General features: G+C 36.1%; 1 protein-coding gene across 2 annotated transcripts in view; it reads left to right on the top strand.

Moving 5' to 3' along the window:
• The window catches only part of PRKAR2B (protein kinase cAMP-dependent type II regulatory subunit beta), a 75,340-nt gene extending 64,782 nt beyond the window's left edge, over nt 1-10,558 (top strand). Inside the window, exons 5-11 of one of the 2 annotated variants that reach the window (XM_058804946.1) lie at nt 2,305-2,411; nt 3,676-3,829; nt 5,021-5,122; nt 5,677-5,751; nt 6,505-6,570; nt 6,700-6,838; nt 8,350-10,558. In XM_058804946.1, coding sequence (XP_058660929.1) covers nt 2,305-2,411; nt 3,676-3,829; nt 5,021-5,122; nt 5,677-5,751; nt 6,505-6,570; nt 6,700-6,838; nt 8,350-8,483 — 777 coding nt within the window. In that variant the 3' untranslated portion in view covers nt 8,484-10,558. The remainder of the gene's footprint in view (nt 1-2,304; nt 2,412-3,675; nt 3,830-5,020; nt 5,123-5,676; nt 5,752-6,504; nt 6,571-6,699; nt 6,839-8,349) is intronic. The other variant, XM_058804947.1, reaches the window with a different exon arrangement.
• Nucleotides 10,559-16,713: the final 6,155 nt, after the last annotated feature.

Here is a 16,713-nt window from a genome sequence, read left to right as displayed (position 1 = left end):
ACACAGAGCAAACTGGTCAAGCAAGTTATGTAATTCTAATGGTAAAAGCAAAAACCATGTTCCTGGTTTGGTTATTGCAATCCACTTTGTCTTAATTTAAAGTGGAAAATTTTTGAAAAAGGACCACTTGTCTTTAAGTTAGTTGCAGTTTATTTAGGAAATTAAAATAAATGTGCAATGCTTCAGCAATTAATAGACTGCTCTCAGATGTATTAAATATCTTAAAGTATTTTAAACAAAGGGAATTGGATTTGTGAATTCTACTCTCTTGCATTAAAAAACTAGATTTGCATACTGGAAAAGTTGTGGTTTGGTGAGCTTCATTCATGGTTATAATCTGAAAATTTTCTAACCAGAAATCCAAGATGAAACTCACTGAATAAAGATTTTAATGATATGTATGACTCCTCCATTACAGAAGATATATCTTTTTGGTTTAATCTTTTTTCCCAACAAATCTTGAAAGTACTTTAAGTTCTGGGGTTTGATGCACACATAATACATTTTTCTTGCATGCACCTGGATGATGACATGGCCTCCAGCTCCCATGCAGTGGGGAGCATTCTGTGTGTTCTCACTTGTTCTCAAAAGGCAGACCAGGACTGTTGGCTGGGGAGCCACTTTGCCAATTCAGATGCAAAGCCAGAGGAAGGGAAGGTGCTGCTTGTTAGGTCAGTTTTAGCTGATGTTAGGTCAGTTTTGCAGATTCTGTAGGAATTTGTTTTTGTTTACATAGAGAGGACTGAAAAGAATGAAGTAATATTACCTATTCATTCAAGCATGGAAGTTTTTAAAAGGCAACTCCTGTACATAATTTTCAGTCTCTTCCAATGGCACCCACTCACACTTTTCTTTCTCTGAAATGAGCTATAACACATTCACCGATACCTGAAATGATCCATCTGTTTTCAAACACATACCTGTCTGTACTAACAAAGGTTCTAAGCAGAGGCACAATTAAATGATTCTTTGCTGGCCTAGGAGGGCTGCAGGATCTCTCCCTGTGCTTTACCATGATCTAAGGATGGATACTGCCATTCTGTTGTTCTTCGTGCCCACACACAGCCAACTCTGTGAAGGAAAATTTGTATTTAGCTTCTATTTTTCAAAAAGGCTTGGATAACATGGTACTGCTGGTATTTTTAAAAGCTTTCAGTAAGTAAAAAATTCAGCAGCATAAGGATGGAATTCATTGCAACTAATTTATCTGTCTAAAAACAGCGTGTAACTGGGAGTTACAGCGGATCTCTCCGTCGTCAGAGCAAAGAAAGGGAAATCTCTAGAGAATGATTCTGAGCTATCTTGAATGGTTATCTCTGTCCATGGGCTGCAGGAGGACTCTGAAGGACTGACTTTGGTGTTCTTTGGAAAGGCAAATGCCATCCATCTTTCAGTGGCTGGAAATGCTGTGAATGGAACCATTGCAAAATGCAAAATCTAGAGGCTTTTTTTAGCACGATTTTCACTAGATCTGCTTGTTCCAGTATGATACATGCTTAATAAGTTTCAAGAAGTAGAGTATAGAGTTTTAGGCATATTGCAGGATAAACCAAAAATAAAATTTAAAATTTTAAGTTAACTTCTTAAGATTCTTAATCCACAATGAGCTGTGTTTGGGTTTTTTAGATGTGAATAGTCAAATTTACATCAAATAAGACAAATTAAGTAATTAGTGGGTGGGGTATTTTTGTTATTATACCGTCGTAATTAAAATGATCACATTTTGTTAGTCTGTTAGCATTTCTCTGTCAACAAAGTGGTTTTGTAGTGTAAATTCCTGCTTTCCAAAGAATCCAGCATTTACTTACTCAGCCAAAGCACTAAAAACCTTTATGGCTACATCTGGCCCAACATTTTGCAGGCATTGTATAACATAGACATTCAAAATACTTCACAATCATTTTGAAACTAAATTCTGTAAGGAAGTTCTAAGGACAAAATCAGGTAAAGGCATGATTTAGAATAATGAATACAGGGGTTTTTTTGCAAGGCTATAACATTGCTCAGTTGGGAAGGGTGAAATTCTGGTTTTGGATGGTCATGAGCAATTTATATTGCAAAGGAGATCTCTTTTATCACTTGCAGTGACAAGTGGGAGGCTGTGCTCTGAACACTGGAAAAGCTAACACTGAATACTAAATAGAACTGTCTTTCTCTTATTGATCCACCCATTTCTGTAGCACGAATATTTTCCACCATTAACATCTTTTATCTGCATATTGGGAAGCTGGCCAGTTAGTTAATTCAAAGAGTAAAATTGTAGGAGCAGATGATAATTTCTTGTCTTTGTGTTATTTTAAACAGGAACAGATGTCTCAGGTGTTAGATGCAATGTTTGAAAAGATGGTTGAAGGAGGGGAACACGTAATTGATCAAGGGGATGATGGTGACAACTTCTACGTCATTGACAGGTGAATTGCTGTGTCTTATTATAGCACAAAGTACTTTGCAAAAGTCCATTGAGAACAGTCTGTATTCTGTGAACTTGTATTTAACACTGACATTCCAGCTTTTCTCTCGGTGTTCAGTGACAGGACTCATGGGAATGGTTCAAAGCTGTGCCAGGAGAGGCTCAGATTTGACATTAGGAACCTTTTCTTTACCTGAGTGGTCAAGCACTGGAAGAGGCTTCCTGGAGGTTGATGTCCCAAGCCTGTCAGTGCTTAAGGGGAAGTGAGACAATTCTATTAATAAAATTCTTTCACTTTTGAGCAGCCGTGAAGTGGTCAGGTTGGTGAACAAAACAATTGTTTTAGGTCCCTTCTAACTGAAATATTAAATTAGACTACAATAAAAGTGTGCCCAGATTCTGTGCTGGAAAGACAATATTTTTCAGCCTTGTGAGGTTACAGTTTGTCATCTCTTGTCCAAAAGGCTGCAGGGATTTACAATATTCTGTCAGCCTTGTGGTTTTTAGGTGTAGATATTACCTCTGTGTCCCTTATCAATGAAATAACTGCACAAATTTTTGCTTTACATTCACATGATTTATCAATGCACACCATAAAAATATTCAGCACAGAGGAAAACGATGGCTCAGCATCAATGGGCTTGGCAAATTCGTGTTTTACAAGATATCAGATTTTACTGCATTTCCAAAGCAAAAAATAAAAAAAAAGTTATTAAATTAATGATGGAGAGAAGAAATGCACAATATATTAGAAAAATGCATATATTTATTTCATTATTTTACATTGCTTTTCAGATATGTTCCTTCTGTTTCCTGCACCTCAGTTGTTTCATTAGAAATTACTACTTTTAAATATTTAAAATATTAAATAACTTGTATCATTATTTCAGTGCTCCTATCATAGCAATTTTTGCAAAGACTTGACATTTGTATCTAGTGTGGTTAAAATGAAATTAAGAAACAGATTCTAAGTAAGATTTTAATTTTTAATAAGTTCTGGTAATACATAGATCACTGTACATCCATTCTATTTTTAAGCTGAGTTAATGTAAAAACTAATAACCCTATGCTTCCCTTTAAAACTTTTGTTATTTATAGAAGCCATTGAGATGTCTTTACAAGGTGATTAACACCATTTAAGCAAGCAAATACGTATTTCAAATGCTTTATCTTTGGAATTCATGGTATAAAAAATATAGTGAGAGGCTGCTTAGCAAAGGCCAGGGTTGGTTTCTACTCACTGTGCTTTTATATTTTATTAACAGAGGTACATATGATATTTATGTAAAATGTGATGGTGTTGGGAGGTGTGTTGGCACCTATGATAACCGAGGATGTTTTGGTGAGTTGGCCTTAATGTACAATACACCCAGAGCAGCTACAATTATAGCTACCTCTCCTGGTTCCATCTGGGGTTTGGTAAGTAGAGTACTTCTTTTAAGCTATTTTTAAAAAATATGTATTTTGTATAGATTTTACTGGCATGCTGTATCAGCATTAAAAAAAAAAACACCTTATAATTTCAGAAAGTTAAATTCTAGAAATCCCAACATGATGCTATCTTTTTCCAGAATCCACAGATGAAAATCTGAGGTTTAATAAAACATTGCTTTTTTTAAAAAATGGTTTTCTTTTATTTTAATTGCAATTTCCCAAATTGAAAACCATTGATGATTACATATTAATTTTTCCCCCGTGCCTTGATTGGTATGCCTTTGTTCCCAGAGTAAAATTCCAATATGAGGTTATTTACTAGTCTTATACTACCTGGATTTTTGACAAGAGTAATTGAGTTTACCCTAAAAGTAAGCTGAGATGGCCATCATCTTCAAGATGTACATATTGATCTAATGACTGATCCCAGGACTGAAATGAAATGTGGTTATTCACCAGCTCCATCCATGTGACTTCTGGTGTTGTTTAGGACACTGTAAGAATGGCTTTAAATGAAATTGGGTTGTGTTGGCCATAAGTGCCCCTGTGGCAGTGAAGGCTTGCAGTGCATTTTCCCTCTGCTGGTCACCAGGGCAGAGCCACACAAAGTCTAGAGAAGAAAACACCTTAAGTGTAGTTTTTCCATCTGTCTGGTTCACTTTCATGGCCAAATCTTAAGGAATGTCCAGTTGGCTGTTCAGGGCAGCAGCGAGCCTGGTCTGCTGAAACAGCAAAAGTGGACTGTGACCTAAGACCCAGACTCATGTATTTTGGTTTTTACAAAACCCTAAAAGCCTCTTTGAGTACATATCAATTTGTATGGGATCTCAGGGTAATGAATAAACTTTGTAAATTAAACATTTCAATACTGAGGATTTCTTAAATGTCCTGAATTAGCCACTCAGTGTTCACTGCTGCAGACTCTGCCCTCTGTATGTGAGCTGAGTATGTACCGTGCAGGGATTTTCATAGCCATCCTCAGGTGAATTTAGGAGCTCCTGATTGACCTCTGGAGGAATCTTTCCCAACTGACAGTAGGGAGAGAGCAGCCAGCTCGGCTGACAGCTACACTGAGTGACTAAAACTGGGTCATTTGGTCATATACAGCCAGATCGAAAGTATTTTCTAGCACGTATTTTCAGTTAATTAACTCTCTTTTTCTCTTTGTGTTTACAGGATAGGGTAACATTCCGGAGAATCATTGTAAAAAATAATGCCAAAAAGAGAAGAATGTATGAAAGTTTTATTGAGTCATTGCCATTCCTTAAATCTTTAGAAGTAAGATTTCTATTGCATTATTTTAATAGCTGTATCAGATGTACCTGATAAGATTCTGCTCTTGAAGACTTTAAATTTGGCAAAGTGTCTCCACAATAGAAGTTTGTATACTTTTGTTTCAGAGAAAGACTACATTTTAAATTTATTTCAATTTAGAATTAATTATTATTGTTCATATTGTGTTTTAAAATACAACTTATCTTTCAGTTTCCCAAAGCTTAGTTTTACTAGATATTAGCCAACAAAATTAAACAATGACTTGGGGAATTTAAAAGTATTTTTATTTATCAGCTATATTTTTACATATATTTTTACATGCATGCTTTTCTGAACATAATTTTTGAAGGCTTCTAACAAAAATGGAAGTTTATCATAATGTAATATACCCTCTGGAACACTATTCAGCAGGGTTTTTTTTAATGGCAATCAAAACAGGAAAATAAAGATACACTATTCTGTGCAAAGATTCACAGAAATATGAAAGGGTTTTCTAAATATATGCTATCATAATGTTAACCAAATATTTCTTACATTTTCTTTTTTTTTAAATGAAGGTATCTGAGCGTTTAAAAGTGGTTGATGTGATTGGTACCAAAGTGTACAAAGATGGAGAACAAATCATTGCTCAGGTACAGTTTCTTCCTAGTTTTAGTTTTTCTTTCATAATAGATAACAGTAATCATGTTATTTATAGACAATGCATACTTTTAAACCCTATTTTTCTTTTTCACATAAACAAAACAAATTGATCTTAAATGTAAGAGGTGGTTATTTGGTTTCAAAAGCTCACTTTTCACTTATGATATTTTCAAGAACAACCCTCTTTGTTGGTATAAATAAAAGAGTCAACATTTTTTGTACAGTTAGAAATTCAAACTTGACAAGTGTGCCTCCAAGGAGGAGCACTAAAGACTCACTTTGGTCTTGTTAAAATATGGTCAACTTTTCAAGAAGACAAAAGTTAAACTCTTCAGGATAGGCAACTGTGATTGTCTTGCCCCAGGATAATTAGTGAATATCACATAGCCCCTGGAGGCTTTTTATTCTGCACCTTGCTAAGAGAAATAATTTGCGAGGAACACAGAAGTGGATAAATGGTAGTAAGGATCCTAAAAGTCTTCCACAACATTGGTTTTCTCTGCATTTTGTGTGAGGCACAGTCAGCTATGTCTTTTCATGAAAAGGCCTTGCTGTTGCTTCTGTATAGATGTTTTGATTGTTATGTGTCCAGAGTATGGTTTTCAAATTAAAAGTGGTTTCTTTTGCCACAGGTATCAAAAAGAGGAGCTTCAAGGCCCTGGTTGCAAATATTTTAATCTTACCATGAAACTAAAAGGGAAATTTTACACTTTTTTTACTCACTTTCTTTTTATCTTGTGCAGGGTGACTTGGCTGATTCTTTCTTTATTGTGGAATCTGGAGAAGTAAGGATTATAATGGCAAGGAAGGTAAACATCCCTAAAACAAGAACCTTTTTTTTTACCATTATCACTAACTTTGCTTATGTAATCCTGAGTTTGGCAAATCTCTTCTCTAATACTCTTTCTTTCTCTCTCTTTCTTTCCATGATATTTCAGGGTAAACAAGATCTAGAAGAGAATGGAGCAGTAGAAATAGCTCGATGCTCAAGAGGACAGTATTTTGGAGAACTTGCTCTTGTAACTAACAAACCCCGAGCTGCTTCTGCATTTGCTCTTGGCACTGTCAAATGTTTAGGTATTAGTCAATACTATTTTATATCTAATATAAAATGATATTTAATCTATTTGGTTGTTTCTATTGTCACTCTGTCTTTCCCCAGAATATAAGATTTAAGGCTGTTTCAGTAATCACCTATTATTGTCCATTACTATTTGCATTATTTATCTGCAAAAATCACTTACAATTGATAAATACTATTACCACAATTTATCCAATATTTCTCTAACTGTATGGAAGTAAAAATTCTTTTAGTACAGTACAAAATATTGCTGCAAACTACTTATAGACATCAGATAAATGTCTAATACTCTGCAGAAAGGTGAGGCGTTTCTTTTCTCAGTAGACTGACTCATCTAAGAAATAATTCCGTTAAAAATCATGGGCCTTTTTATCCCCATGACTTAAGCTCTTAAAAAATTCTTTTGTCTTCACTAGCTGTTAATGTAGTCATCCCATCACACTGTAGTCTCAGGCAGAGGAAGAGTGAAGACTGTAGGAGTTGTGCTCATAGACAACCCTTCATATCCATTGCTTTTCATGGTCTGATGTTAAGCTCCTAACTATCAGAAAACTGCAAATATCTAATATAAAATGATATTTAATCTATTTGGTTGTTTCTATTGTGACTCTGATGTTAAGCTCCTAACTATAGGAAAACTGCAATTGCAAAGATAGATTTGGCATTCCTGCATAATGATTTGATAACCGAGCCAATAACCAAAAAAGTTTCTCTAATTTTTAAAATTCCTAACTCGAAACACACAGAGATCATCAGGCAATAGAGATCAAAAATATGACATATGGGAAAGAATAACAGGCAGTGGTCAGGAAGAGTGTTATTATCCATTATGGCTGAATAACAAAGCACTGGCACTTCCCAAACAGCAGAGATCTTGAACATTTCTCAGGAGACAAGAGATTACTGGCCAGCAGGTTGAAAGTATATGAAGTTTCCTCCCTGGCCTTTTGGCTGGAACTGTAGAGGATCATGTTATGTGATCAGATAAAGAAAATATTCTGGTTGGCTGTGCACTGACGTTGTGTGTGAATTACAGTCTTCAACTTTTTGCACATTTGCAGGAAAGTGAAAATAAGTATTCATTACCATTTCCACTTTGGGTGGAAGCAAGTAAAAAGAGCAAGGAAATAGACTGTTAGAGCCCATATACCGCCAACAACAACACTTAATGTTGTGGCTTTTTGAAATATTATGGGTCTTAAAACTTTATTTTGTGGAGGAATCCAGGCCCCTTCAGACAAGCTCTCAGGTAATATATATCTTAATATGAAAATATTTTCAAAATAAGGAACAGAACAAGTTTATTTTTGAAGTTTCAAGACAGCAGTGTGTTGGCTGATCTTGGTTTTGCTAAGGTAAGCAGTTCCCTCCTGTGTGAACAATGTATATGCCTCAGTATTATCTGTTGTGATTTTAAATGTTATACTGGAATATTATATATTACCATGAGTGTCTGTTGCTGATGAGCACATAATATTCTTTCTCTTTCTCTCCCTTTTTATCTTAGTTATGGATGTGCAGGCATTCGAAAGGCTTTTGGGACCTTGTATGGAAATTCTGAAAAGAAACATTGCAAACTATGAAGAGCAGCTAGTTGCTCTGTTTGGAACAAATATGGACATTGCTGACACCAGTGCATGAACTAAACATTGGAGCAACAAGATCTGTTATGAGAATATAGCACAGTAGTGGTTAGTCCACTGAAAAATTGTCTCTCTTCCTATAGATGCCAAGCATTTTCTGTGATTTTAAGAATGGGATTGGGGTTTTTTGGTTTGGTTTGCTTTTGGTTGGGTGGTTCTTTTGTTTTTGTTTGTTTTGTTGTTTTTTTATTAATTATGACAGTGGAAATACTAGTAAAGAAAATAGCAATTCAATAAATTGAGGTCTTGATTTTTAAAAGTGCTCAGTACTTATGGTTCCATCTGATATAAGGACAGCCTGTGGTAGCACAGCACCTTTGAAAATCAAGTCCTTTAACACAGCATTTCCTTAAAGAATAGATTTTTTTAAAAACCCCACATGTGATGAACTTGTTAAACCAACTTCTGTTCTTCTAAAAGGTTACATCTTTTCTGGAAAGACTGTTAGTTTGAATGTGATATGTTGAAAGTATTAGTGCACACAAAGTGTTTATATGTATTACTACAGAAGATATACAGTAGATATTACTTTTTGACTATTACAGTTGTCATGATTTTATGTTGCATTTATCACAGATGTAGTGAATCACAAGGTTAATCATAAGATAAAGCATGACAATGCGTTTTGTGTAACGCTCATGACCCAAATCTGGTTTTTTAACATTTTGTAATTGTTTTAAAGTCCTCTTTGTTTAATATGTCATGTTTCAGCACGACATTGTAATATCTTATGCAATTTAGAGGACTTGCATATTTTTGCAATAAACTGCATTTTTTATTAGTTATATGAATTCTGTACATGAGTGAGGACAGCTGACAACCTAAATGCTTTTAAAGCAAAGGCATGGGTCATTGTCATGTTCTACCTAATCATACATAACCTATATTGTTTTCCTTCTCCCTTGTTTTATATTTATGCATTTTGTCTTCTCTATTTATGCTTGTTCTCTAGTTAATTTTTTTTTTGTTTATATCTCACCTTTTTATTGTTAAATCTGTTTCAAGTGAAATGATCTCTGTATATCTCTCTTCCTGCAGTCTAATCTTAGCTATCAAAGGTCAGAGTCAATTACTGAAGTGATTGATATCAAAAGCCATGCTAAACTAAGCTTGTCCTTGAAAATCCTTAACAGGAAGTGCAAAAGTATTTTGAATTTGAAAGATCAGTACTTCCAAAGCTTTGCACACATGTGTCATTATTAAAGCTAACATGTCTTGCTTTCAAAAACCTGTAGGTCATCATGAAATAATGTGTTCAGCCATATTAGCATGGGATCCTTCTGAGACTGAGGAGAGAGAATATCTTAATCATGAGCACAGGGCTCATTGCCTACGAGGGTCTGTGACTGGAAATTTCAGGCACAGCCCAATTTCAGTCCTGCTTACTGACCTGTCTGCTGGTGTTCATGGACAGCCAGTGTGTGTACTGGTGATGGGCAGCTCTGCCAAAATGACACTGCAAGAGTAGTAGGAAGGCTGCTTCTGCCCTGATTCAAACACCTGAATTATACCATCTTTCCTTCTTAGATAATGACTTTTCTAATGCCACATATTTGTGTATGTTGATGTAATCATTATGCTACAGTTAGTGATATGTTCTGACAATTAATATAATCATACATGTATATGAAATTATGATTATATAATATGATAACAATATATAATTTATATCATATAGTATGGTATAAATTATAAATCAGATTTCTAAAAAAAATACAATCTGAACAAAATTTACAAATGTAATTTTTTTTTTTACTTAGAAACCTGGTATGAATAATTGCACATATGATAACTTGCCTTTGTACTTTTGATTTATGGGAAAAAGAGAAGCCTGTTATACTAGAAGGAAATATCAGGTAACCAAGATCTACACTCTTGTCATTCTGTATGCTTAATCCCAAAAGCTACCTATATTTTGCACTGGCTTGATGTGATTAAGAAAAATGCTAAAAATTACTTGTATGGCAGTAAACTACAATCAAGGCCATAAATGCCAGTCATGATATTTTCAATATTGTTGGTTATATTTAAAGTTTCCTTACAATAAACAACACTTTTATATATAAAAATCTATGTTTGTTGATATTCTTGTTGTCTTTTAATTCTATTACCATAAAGTTACAAGTGACCTATTTATGCTCATTTATTAAAAAAAAATCATAATTCTTTACACTTTCATGCTGATTTTCATAAATGACATTATGTGTATGCCCTGTCTACTTAGACAACATGTTGATGCAGTAATTGTCATAATTATTTTATTTGATGATTTGCTTGCAGTTTATAGCTGGGAAAAAGCTATGGAGTAACAAATTTAGGATAATCAGAGACTCTGGGTTTTCTGATTCCCAAAATACAGCTTCATGTTGCAGCAGTTTTATTGTGTTGCTCTTGGGCACTGGATGATTTCTGGAATTTTCTTTGTTGGTAAATTCAGGGGGGCTTAACCAACAGTAATGTTACCACTTTTTAAGTTTTATCCAAATCATTATATCCTTCATCTGTCAGCACTTGGGATTTCTCCTGGATTTCTTCATGTGTACACTTCAAATGTGCCAGGCTTCATGTCAGAAATGTGGTGAGTGTTAATCCTAAGAATGAAATCATATCAAGTTACTGATTTTTTTACAGACCTTTCAATAAAAAGTAGACAATTCTAATAATTTTAAACAACGCTGTGTTAGGTTTACCTTATTAGACTGTATCCATGCTTAAGCTACTCGATGCTTCTGTTATTTAAGATTTTTATTGAGTTTGGTGGAAATATTCCTCACTTAGTGAAGAGAGAAAATCCTGTGAGATATCCTGTATAAGAGGCATTCATGGGTTCATATGTTTCACTAACCAGAAGAGAATCCACATGACAGCAAATGTTTTTTTATAAATGCCTTAACCATGGGGAAAACAATCTGATTGCAGCCCTGAAGTTGATCACAAGACACAAACCCAGAGGTGAGCAAGATTTCCTTGATCCTACTGCTGATGCCATCACTTTCTAAATGTCAAATTACATTGTGCTCCATGAGATTTAATTCAAATTCATCTGAAATAAACATTTCTGAAATAATTCCCTTCTGGATTTCCTGTTTAAGGTCCAGAAGTGACCAACTGTGGAAGTCTTGAGGGAAATCTCTGAAGAGTGCTGTGAAACCATTTACAGCCTAAACCACTGTCACTCCGTTTTCTTCCCTCATGTTGCCTTTTCTATTCAGTAAAGACTATTCTGCTCCTTGCTGAAATGGTGGGTTTAGGGGTTTTTTTTGTTTTGGTGGTTTGGTTTTGTGTTGCTTGAAATGTTTGGTGCTTTAAGCTTTCTGTAAGGTGACCCTGTGACAGTTATGTCATGATTGTACCATTTTGTAGTCCATGGCACACTTGCCCTGACAAACATTATTGTTTATTCTGTATCAAGAGTTACCAGATGTGCAAAATCAGTATCTTCTGGTCATCCTCCACAGACCTGACAATTCTTAGTCTTCTATCAGATGTTTGCTGCATCTGATAACATTTGCTTGCTGGAAGTCAATTTGCCACAGCATAGACATTTTTACAGGTTCTTGCTAAAGTTTTTATGTTGGCTCAAAGCTCTTTTTGTCCAATCATACATGTGATGATTATAGGGTCTGTATTTTTTTGTTTGTTTCTTTGTTTTGTTTTTGGGGGTTTTTTTGTTTTTGTTTCTAAGATGCTTTCCTGAGTCAACTACGACTCCAGGGAGGAATTGCCTGTTTGTATGCTGAGTCTGTACAGATCTGTGCTGTTGACTGTCTTACAAAATTTAGGATTATTTTCAAATTGTTCTGAGAGTTGTATTTCCTTCAGAAATATACCAAGGCTGTTTCCAAGTTCTTAATCTACTTTTTGGCACAGAAAGATCTTAGCAGGCTGAACACTCTCACTTCATGGACTGAAAGGAAGCTGAATAATCTTGGTAGGGTATGAAAAGTCCATGGAAAATAAGATTTTACCATTGTCTCTTCCTTCACACCATTTCTTTCCCTGGAAATGGTCTTTCTCCTGGCAGCCAGGTGAAGAGCCAGTGGCAGTGGGGGGATATAAGGTGAGGAGTGACTGGTTAGGTCTGTGCTGGGACACAGTGGCCTGGTTGGCTGAGCAGCCACTCTCCCTTCCTCATCCTCTTTGTCCCACCCCTGCCCCTTCTCTGATGGCAAATCAGAACGAGTTGGAGTGCCGTTCTGGCACTGCCATGGCTGAGTGAATACCATGGGTAGGGTTGTGTTCCTCCAGAGAACTGGTAGAGGCCTGTGTATGTATGGCAGAACAAGGAAAAGATGAAAACCAAACTATTACATAATGAAGCTGCCCAATCAAGACCATATAAAAACTCTGCCCTTAGGTTCTACTAGGTCATTGTGATGCTATCTGCTGACTCAACCTTTTCTTACTGAGGTAAATTAAATTAAGACAATCTAAAAATAGCATAATTCAGGATATGAATACTTCTGTGAAGGTATTGAGTTATTTCAGCTGAGCAGCTGTGAAGTTTTGGGAGAGGATAATGCTCTGGGCAGGTCTCTGTGGATGACTTATTTCCTGGCAGCTGAGTGAGCCTTTGGGACCTGCTCTCTCACATCTCTGAAGGTGCTGGAAACTCAGTTCTGATAAATGTCTTATCTAGAAAAATCCATCCAACATACCAAGAAGCTCTGTATTCTTTTTCTCTTTGTTGCGTTGTCCTTGTGGGGTCAGGTGGTGTGCCTCCTTGAGCACCCTTAGCTAGACTGTACCATTGGTTTTTGGCTGCATGTGTATGGCTGTATCTATCACAGCAAATTTTATGTGCCTGAGACTGTTTGCTAGTACTGAATTGCCAACACTCATACTATTTTCCAGTATTTCTCTGGGCTCATTTATAAGCTGACTAGGAAGCTTTTTTTCAGCTTTCCATATGGGGTGACCATATACAGATGGCCAGCTGAGAATAGTTCTTGGCCTGTGGTGGTGCTCAAATAATATCTGAAAATTATTAGCTATTGGCCTGTGCAAAACCTGCACAAGGGCTATTCTAAAATGAATCATGTACAGTACAGATGATTGTATTCCAGTGCCCAGAAACACTCACTGGCATTTTAATTTATCAACCAGTATAGAGGAAACCTACAGTTTTTCTGTAATCTCTTCTTGATTTGTTTTTCTGCAAGCTTTGAGCTGTGATGGAGGAGTTTTTTATTTATCACTCTTCTGGTTTGTTTTGTGATATGAGAAGCCTTTATTTTTTCCTAATACTATTGTCAGTTTTAGTGTTGCTCTATTTTTATAGGTAAAAATTTTAACTGAAACTGGAATCCGTGCCATAATGACAGGAAATAAATTTCTCATTGATTCCTGACCTGTCTTGGAAGGGGGGAAAAACAATCCCTGCTCTGTTATTTATTCTATTTCTCCTCAATTTGAGTCACTGCAGGAGGCAAGTGAAATTTCTCTTCTAGCACTCAGGAGATAACTTCTTTCCTGGGAACAACAAGTTTTCTTTTCCTTTGCTCTTCATTCCCAAGAGCATCTTCTGTGAGGAGATTGAGGTGAAGCATGGGATGTCTGTAGGAAGGAGGACAGAGCAAGCCACAAATGGAATTGGAAGAAGGAATGAGTACAAATGGCTTTAGGAGATACACAAGTCATTGTGTGAGGAGAAAACTTGACTGAGAGGCAGAATGGCTGCAGAAGAGAGGCTGCCATGGTGAATAGGAGTAGAAGCTCTGGTGAGTGGAGTTCTCATGCCTGGGGGACTGTTTAGATAATTACTGAGGGTGAATGCCTACATGCTGATGTGAAAGCTCCTGTAGCAGGATTAAAATAATGATATGTTGTATTTCAGAGAGTCAGCAGTAACAGCCATGTTATAAGGGCAGGATTGACTTGGGACAGGAGGGATTAAAAGTGGAGATAGGCACAAACCCAATATATAACATATATTTTACTAATACAACTTTGACCGAAATATTACTAATTTAAAAAATATGCTTTGTGGCTTCTTAACTTTGTGCCTGGCAATTTTAAGAGGCAAATAGCTAAGATGCAAATTAATCAGTATTTTCTAATTGTAGTCTCCTGTTTGTTTATTGCTTCTTGGTAGCCACATGTAATGTGACAATAACTCAAGATGACACTTCCCAGTCCCCCACCTTATTTTCTACTTTTTACACAACAGCAGAAGCAACTGAATCAGCAAAGCTTCCAAGAGTGCCTGTGTTACAAGTATTGATTCATTCTCTGAGCACCCATTCATTTGGGCATGGAGTAAGGTGAGGTAGGGTGTGTGGAGGGGGAGTAATGGTTTAATTAGAGACCAGGCATTCAGAGCAAAGGAGTATAGCATTGACATAATCTTAATTCTGAAATTTATATGATACATACTTGCCTTGAGCCAATGGGTAGTGAGTAAGCTTTGTTAGTTTTGTGTGTCTTGCTGTCATCTACTGCATGGATTACTTGTCCTTTACTTATTTTCCCTTATATCATCACTGAGTAAATGTTAACTTACTCAATGCAAAGGAGAGATGAATTTGAAAACAAGAAAGCTGTTACATGTCTCTTTTAAGAATTTCAAAACAGTTCAGACATTCATCTTTACAAGATTTTAATCTCAGTCTTAGGTAGGATTCATATTTTGGTGCTTTCTGGGTATGTCATAGATTGCAGTGTGATATTGAGGCTCTAATTCAGCAATGGTATTTACTTGTCTAGACCTGTGTCTGGAATCTGGGCCAGTGGATCTCAGAGGACTGGGCTTCACAGCTAACACTCATGCATGAAGCTTTTGTAGAGAGCTGTGAATCTTCACAGTAAACTGTGCAGCTATTTTGCTTTGGGTCCAGAAAGTATGTAGCAGGGTAGAAATGTGCTCCATAAGAATATTCATATCCTTGAGGCCAACAGACTTCTTCTGAAGAAAGATGGGACTTGAGAGAGGATTTTGTATCTTTTGTACTGCTGGATCAGGCCTCTGCCATTTCCATGTCCCACACTGTGGCAGGGGGAGCTTTCAGAAGAGCACACTGTGAGTTTTGTGTGTACCACAGGCACAGAAGGCAGTTTGCAGAGGAGAGACATCTGCATGCCCAGGTCTCCTGCCCCTCCTCAATCTGGCTGAAATGCATTAAAATGCCCAAGAAGCTTGGATGTCTCTCCAAAGAGCCTGAAGGCTGTTTAGATGTGTAAAGGAGATCAAAAGAGAAGGAGAAGAAACACAGCCTTAAAACTAATTTTATTGTGGAGCGGTGTAAAAAAGATGGTTCCTGGTTTAGCAGCTTTCTACTTATTAAAAGAATGTATTTTAGAGATGGGATGTCATGAAAGCTTTCTTATATAAAGATGTATCAGTTATTTAGAAAAAGCCTGAACTGTAAATATAGGGAAAATGTGAGCCTGTGGGATGTGGGGTAGACAGCTGATATTACAATAAGCTGTCTAGTCACTTAATATTTGAATCTCAGTATTACTTTTAAGATTATTTTCCTCAAGGTACTTATTTAAATGATATTTTCAAATTGGAAATACTTAAAGGTCATTAAGCACATGTTAGTTTGGTCATTAAGCACAGAAGATTTTGAGTTAAATTCCATGGGATTTACTTTTCTACTTCCTTTTAAAGCTAAGCTTGCTTACAGAGAGTAATAGTTTCCAGTTCACACTGCAGAAGATACTGTGTGTTTTTCAGGGTAATATCTGTCTTCAAACAGTGCCTACAGCTGGCAATGACTTTACTGACAGGCAAACTATTACTTCGTGGAAAAGGCAAATCTCAACCTGATGTGCCAATGACATCTGCAGACTAAGTGTGTCATGATGCCAAATACAAATATGGTATAATTTCCTTTTAAATTGTGTTGCCTTTGTAGGCCTTGTAGGCCTGTGGGAACAACAATCCAGCATTCCCTCTAGTGGTCACTAACCAAACAGGGAATAATTTCTGTTTAACTTTTTTTTTTTCCTTATTTTCATGCAGTGCTATGTTAGCATCCCTGAAAGGCAGAGCTGTCACAGATACCGAATTACAGCAAATGTTTCTGAGATGGGATTTAAGACACATTCTCATATCTGGAATGATATCGTGACATTATTCCATCAGGCTAAGAAAGAAGTGCATTTGTTGGAAAAATCCCAACAGTTGCAAAATATTGTAACTATCCTCAGTTTCTAAAATATTGTCTATTTCTGAATTGTGCATGTACTTGTTTTGTATCACATCATTCAGAGTAATTAATCTA

Source organism: Ammospiza caudacuta, chromosome 5, assembly GCF_027887145.1.
Source record: "Ammospiza caudacuta isolate bAmmCau1 chromosome 5, bAmmCau1.pri, whole genome shotgun sequence".
Lineage (NCBI taxonomy): Eukaryota > Metazoa > Chordata > Aves > Passeriformes > Passerellidae > Ammospiza > Ammospiza caudacuta.
This window is presented reverse-complemented; position numbering and strand designations above follow the sequence as displayed.